This window comes from Mandrillus leucophaeus, unplaced genomic scaffold (assembly GCF_000951045.1).
Source record: "Mandrillus leucophaeus isolate KB7577 unplaced genomic scaffold, Mleu.le_1.0 Scaffold813, whole genome shotgun sequence".
Lineage (NCBI taxonomy): Eukaryota > Metazoa > Chordata > Mammalia > Primates > Cercopithecidae > Mandrillus > Mandrillus leucophaeus.
The window spans coordinates 496,201-502,599 of NW_012108842.1; the positions used below are offsets into that span (position 1 = coordinate 496,201).

The following is a 6,399-nucleotide window of genomic DNA, read 5'->3' on the forward strand; positions in this document are numbered from 1 at the left end:
AGTGTGGAATGAATGTAAGTGTGATTGTGTGCATGTTTCTGCACATGAATTACTAAATCTAAAGATTTAAAAAATTTTTTTTCTTTATCATCAGTATAGATAATAAAAGTATCTTTATATATTTTATTTCTAAGTTCTAGAAGGTTGGAACAACGTTTCCCTGTTACATTGCACTTCTTTTTGATACCTTCAATAAATGTTATACTGGCAATCAACCACTGAACTTTACTCTTAAGATATTAATTTTTAACTTCTGTGCTTATATTGTCATTTCAACTCCATGCTTAGTAACTACAAAACCATTGCAGATCAGTGTGTGAGGGAACTGCCGCCATGAGGTCTGAGAAGTCAGCTTTGGTATTTCTGCTCCTGCAGCTCTTCTGTGCTGGCTGTGGATTCTGTGGGAAGGTCCTGGTGTGGCCCTGTGACATGAGCCATTGGCTTAATGTCAAGGTCATTCTAGACGAGCTCATAGTGAGGGGCCATGAGGTAACAGTATTGACTCACTCAAAGTCTTTTTTAATTGACTACAGGAAGCCTTCTGCACTGAAATTTGAGGTGGTCCATATGCCACAGGACAAAACGGAAAACAAAGAAACATTTGTTGACCTAGCTCTGAATGTCTTGCCAGGCTTATCAACCTGGCAATCAGTTATAAAATTAAATGATTTTTTTGTTGAAATAAGAGGAACTTTAAAAGTGATGTGTGAGAGCTTTATCTACAATCAGACACTTATGAAGAAACTTCAGGAAACCAACTACGATGTAATGCTTATAGACCCTGTGATTCCCTGTGGAGACCTGATGGCTGAGTTGCTTGCAGTCCCTTTTGTGGTCACACTTAGAACTTCTCTAGGAGGCAATATGGAGCGAAGCTGTGGGAAACTTCCAGCTCCACTTTCCTATGTACCTGTACCTATGACACGACTAACAGACAGAATGACCTTTCTGGAAAGAGTGAAAAATTCAATGCTTTCAGTTTTCTTCCACTTCTGGATTCAGGATTATGACTATGATTTTTGGAAAGAGTTTTATAGTAAGGCATTAGGTAAGAGATTTTGTTTTATTTTTAATTTGGTTATCAAAAGAAATATTTTTAAAAATTGCCATACATTGTCTATGACATACATATGCAGGTCAAAGAGTTTTTATTTTAGAAAACGTTGTAACTGTTTTTCATAAGGGAAGTATATTTGTTCTTAATATCAGTAATATACTTAAAAATGATCATCATTAACAAAGAGATTACATTTTATATTTCCTCCAAATAGCGCAAATCTACATCACATATTTAGAGAATCATTGATTGTTAATCTGATTTTTATACCAGTTCTATTGAAATAAGATGCTAATAATTCTTTTCTCTCTCATCATGTATTTAAAAAGCAATCTTCACAAAGTCCTCTTTGAATTATTTTTTCAAGAGTCACTAAAATGAAACATTTTCTAGAATTCTTTAATGTCTTAGGTGATTACGTCACAAAAACTTGAAAAAAATATTATTAAAAGTTAAAAACCTATGGTCTTGTGGGGCATGAGATAGTAGAATTTTTGCTTTACTGATATACACCCCCGTTTGACTTATTTTTATTTCTTTGCTTTACTGATAAAAAGTTGTTTTGCTTTGCAATTTTCATATACAGTTGTGATCTGAGCTAGTCAATGCAAGACATGTTTTTATCCAAATATGTTTGAGAAATATGTAGAAACACGAACAAAAGAATAATCATATTAGAAACTAAAATACTGTTTAATGTATTCCACTGAATTCTAATATATAGACTGTTTCACAGAAATAATATTCAGAGGATCCTACTTCAAATGTCCTTAGCCTTAGGCATGATTTTGATTTACATGTATTGATTTGCCTTAAATAATTTTGTATTCAGTAATCTCTGACTAGCAGCAAATAGCCTACCAGGCTTTATGGATGTAGGTAAATAATTCAAAGACTTTGGCCTCAAGTCTATATTAAGATATGAATTGAAAGAGGTACAGCTATGTAGAGATCACTGGCAAACTTTGGTAAATTATGACTATAGTTAAAGCCCCCTGATAAGACTGAAATTTAAAATAAAACAAAACTGTTATCAAAGATGAAAAAAGGGGTGAAAGAGTATTTTCCTATAAACAAAAGTAGGTTCTGGCCATGCGTTCAGAAAGCCCGCAACAATTCTTTAAAAATCATTTCACTTGATCATTGAGCAACTTGAAATAAGAAATTAAATTGATAACTAAATTAATTTAATTACTAAATTATTGATTATTATATATTTTATAGAATTATCTATTGTGAATCTAAATCAAGAGTACATATTAAAACAACTATAGGAAAAATTATATCAATCAATTTCAACTCATGGTTTTATTTCCATAAGTTCTTATGCACAGGCATATTTCATTTTATTATACTTTGCTTTATTGTGCTTCACAAAAAATGAAATTTATAAATTAAAGGTTTTTGAAAACCCTGCATCAAGCAAATCAGTTTTGCATAATATTTCCAACAGAAAGTATGTACTTTTTGACTCTATCTCATATTGTCATTTATTGGACTTTTTCAAATGTTTCATTATTATATCTGTTATGGTGATCTGGGATCAGTTTTCTTTGATGGTTACATGTTATCCAGCTTGGGGGCACCTTGGTTTCTTTCCGTATAAGACTGCAAACTTAATTATAAATGTTGAGCATGTACTAACTGCTTCACTGATTTGTTTCCCCATCCCACTTCTTCTCAGGCCTCCCTATTCCCTGAGACACAGTAATGTAACATACAATGACTTCTACATGTTCCAGTGAGAGGAAAACTAGCAGTTCTCTCATTTTAAATCAAAATGTAGAAAGGAATAAGTTTAACGAGTACTATAGTTTAGATAGTGTTTGCTTGTCTCTACAAAATCCTCTGTTGAAATTCGATCACCAATAATGGAGGTGGGCATTGATGGGAGATGTTTGGGTAATTAGAGTAGATCCCTTATGAGTACATTAATGCTCTCCCTGGGGAAAAGGGTGAGTAAGTTCTCACTCTATTAGGTATTAGGAGAGATAATTATTAAAAAGAGCCAGGAACATCCACCCTCTTTCTCTTGCTTAATCTCTCATTTTCTGATCACTGCACTTACTGGCTCCCAACATCTTCTGCAATGAGTGGAGGAAACCAGAGGTCTTCACCAGATGCAGATGTTGGTGCCATGGTGCCATGTTTCTTGTATATCCTGAAGAATTGTGATCCAAATAAAAACCTTCTTGTTTTACAAATTAGACAGGCTCAGTTATTCCTTTATAACAACAAAAAGCAGTGAGACAGGCCAAAACCTATACCATTGCACCAAACAGTTAAACAGGATGTGAATGCAAAGGAAAAGTTTTTGGAGGAAACTAAAAGTGCTACTCTAGCGTACATACAAATGATAAGAATAAATAAACATTATCACTGCAGATATGGAGAAAGTTTTAGTTGTCTGGAGAGAAAATCAAATTAGCTAGCTAGCTGCAGTGATTCATATCTGTAATCCTAGTGACTTGGGAGGCTCAGGTGGGAGAATGGCTTGAGCCCAGAAGTTTGAAGTCCAAGGCTGCAGTGAGCTATGATTGCTCCACTGCACTCCAACCCAGATGATAGAGCAAAACCACTTAAAAAAAAAAAAGGGAAAGAAAAGAAAAGAAAAGAAAAGAAAAAAAAAAATTAAACCAGCCACAACATTGCCTTAAGTTTTGGCTTTAGCTAAAAACTGATACATAGTAAAACCTTAACTATTCAGTTGCATGAAGCCTTAGAAGAGGAAGGTGCAGAAAACAGACTGAAGCTAGCAGAGGTTGATTAATGAAGCTTACAGAAATAAACTGCCTACATGATGTAAAAGTTCAATGTGAATCAGTAGAAAGTCATGCAGAAGACTTAGCTAATATTCTCAGCAAAGGCGGTTGCAGTAAACAACTGATTTTCCATGTAGACCAAACAGCCTTCTGTTGGAAGAAGATGCCATTTAAAACTTTCGTACCTAAAGAGGAAAAGCTAATACTCGGCTTCAAAGCTACAAAAAACAGGCTGAATCTCCTGTAGTGGCTAATACAGCTGGTAACAAAGTTAAAGCCAATGCTCATTTACTATTGTAATAATTATAGAGGACTCAATAATTATGTTAAATCTACTTTCCCTGTGTTCTATCAATGGAACAACAAAGCCTGGATGATATCACATCTGTATATGACATGGCTTATTGAATATTTTAAGCACACTGTTGACCTTTAATGCTCAAAAAAAAAAAAAAAGGATTCCTTTCAAAATATTGCTGCTCATCGACAATTCACATGGTCACCAAAGAGATATGATTAAAATGTACAGATATTAATATTGTTTGCATGCTTGCTATCATTACATCCATATTACATTCCATGGATCATATAACCTTGACTTTCAAGGCTTATGTAAGATATATATTTTGTAAGACTATAGCTCTCAGTAATAGAAAAAGTGTATTAAAAATCTTCTCAAAAGGATTTTTCATTCTAGATTCCATTAAGAACATTCATGATTCATGAGAGGAATTCAACATATTTACATTAACAAGAGTTTGGAAAAAAATGATTCCAACTCTCCTGGATGATGTTGAGGGATCGAAGCCATCATTTGAGGAATTAACTGTGGATGGGGTGGTCATGGAAAAAGAAATAAAATTATAGGTGGGCCTGAAGGTTTATCTAAATTGCTATAATATCATGATAAAACTAAAACCTGTAAAACAGATGAGGAGGTGCTTTTTAAACAGTTGCTTTTTATAGATGAACAAAGAAATTGGTTTCGTGAGTTGGAATCTTCTCCCAGTGAAAATGCTATGAACATTGTTGAAATGGCTACAACTGACTTAGAATATTACACAAACTTAGTTGATAAGACAGCATCAGGGTTTGAGAGAACAGATTCAAATTTTGAAAGAAATTCTACTATGGGTAAACTGCTATGAAACAGCATCATATGCTACAGAGAAATCTTTCATGAAAAGATGAGTCAATTCATGCAAAAATCTTCATTGTTGTATAATTTTAAAAAATTGTCCAGCCACCCTGATCAATCAACAGTAATCAACAGCGAAGCAAGACCCTACACCAGAAAAAAAAACAAACAACAACAACAAAAACCTCACTTACTGAAAGCTCAGCTGACTATTAGCACTTTTTAGCCATACTTTTAACTAAGTTATGTGCATTGTTTTTAAAATGTGATGATATTGCACAGCTAAAAGACTACAAGATATGGTGAACATAACTTTTATATGTCCTTGGACCCAAATTTGTGTGAATCACTTTATTGGCATATTCCTTTTATTGAGATGAACTGCAATTTAACCCACAATATCTCCAAGACATGTGTGTATGGCATTTCAAATAAGACGTAATTTATCTACTTTAATATAAAAAGCAAATTTAATTTTCTTTCCATTGATCATCTTTATATACGTTACTGTATATTTATCTTTAAAATATTGAATGACTCCAATTGTTCAAAACTGAGTCTTTTTAAAATGAGAACTAATATCATATTAATTAAAAACACCTAGAGGTTGGTAATGCAGGTAGCATGTGAGGCACGGAAAACAACAAATCTAGAGGACGTAAATGCATTTGCTTGGAAGTTGAGAGATAGCTCTATTCTAATTTCTGGTAACTTCAAACTGAGTATCTTCAGTACAATTTATTCAAAATCAAATTAAAGACATTTGGATTTATGACCTAGGAAATAACTTCAAACATTAAAATGTAATGACTTTGAAAAAGAGGCTCTCCACACTATGGTGTATAACACTACCAACTTTGATTTGAATTTTAAAGAGAAAAGAATTATCTTATGGGGTTTTATCTTTTTATGAGTTGCAAAATATGTTTTTGTAAAGAGATAAGAATTACTTCATTATTTGCAGTCAGCCATTCTTCTGATTAAAAGCCTAAAATTAAATCTTGAAAATGTGTTTTTCTTCAAAACACATCTTTTGAGAGAAACACTAAAGTAAGTGTATGATAATCATAGTATGTACATGGGTGCTTCACAACCCAAAAAGAGGATTGTTACGGGTAAAAATTAGTCAAAGAATTCCTACTAATAAAACAATAACCTATTAATTAATGATATGCAATTCAGCATGTTGAAGGGAACCGATCCTGGTGGGATTATGGAAAGATACACCTCTGACTATAGATTAGAAAACACAGAGATGTTGTTTGGTGAAGATATTGTGGGACTCATCTATCATCTGCGATTAACTTGAAGAGGTAAAAAATGAGTAATAAATTTATTTGTATTTTGGAGTTGTGTCTTTTTTTTAAGTTGTGAAAATACACTTAAATATAACTGTCCCTCCTTCCTTCCTTCCTTCCTTCCTTCCTTCCTTCCTTCCTTCC

General features: G+C 33.2%; 1 protein-coding gene across 1 annotated transcript in view; it reads left to right on the forward strand.

Annotated features, from left to right (window-relative positions):
- Window positions 1-267: 267 nt before the first annotated feature.
- Window positions 268-6,399, forward strand: part of UGT2A3 (UDP glucuronosyltransferase 2 family, polypeptide A3) — a 35,790-nt gene continuing 29,658 nt past the window's right edge. The window contains exon 1 of the mRNA XM_011967869.1: window positions 268-1,048. Within this exon, the coding sequence (XP_011823259.1) occupies window positions 334-1,048 (715 nt within the window). The 5' untranslated portion in view covers window positions 268-333. The remainder of the gene's footprint in view (window positions 1,049-6,399) is intronic.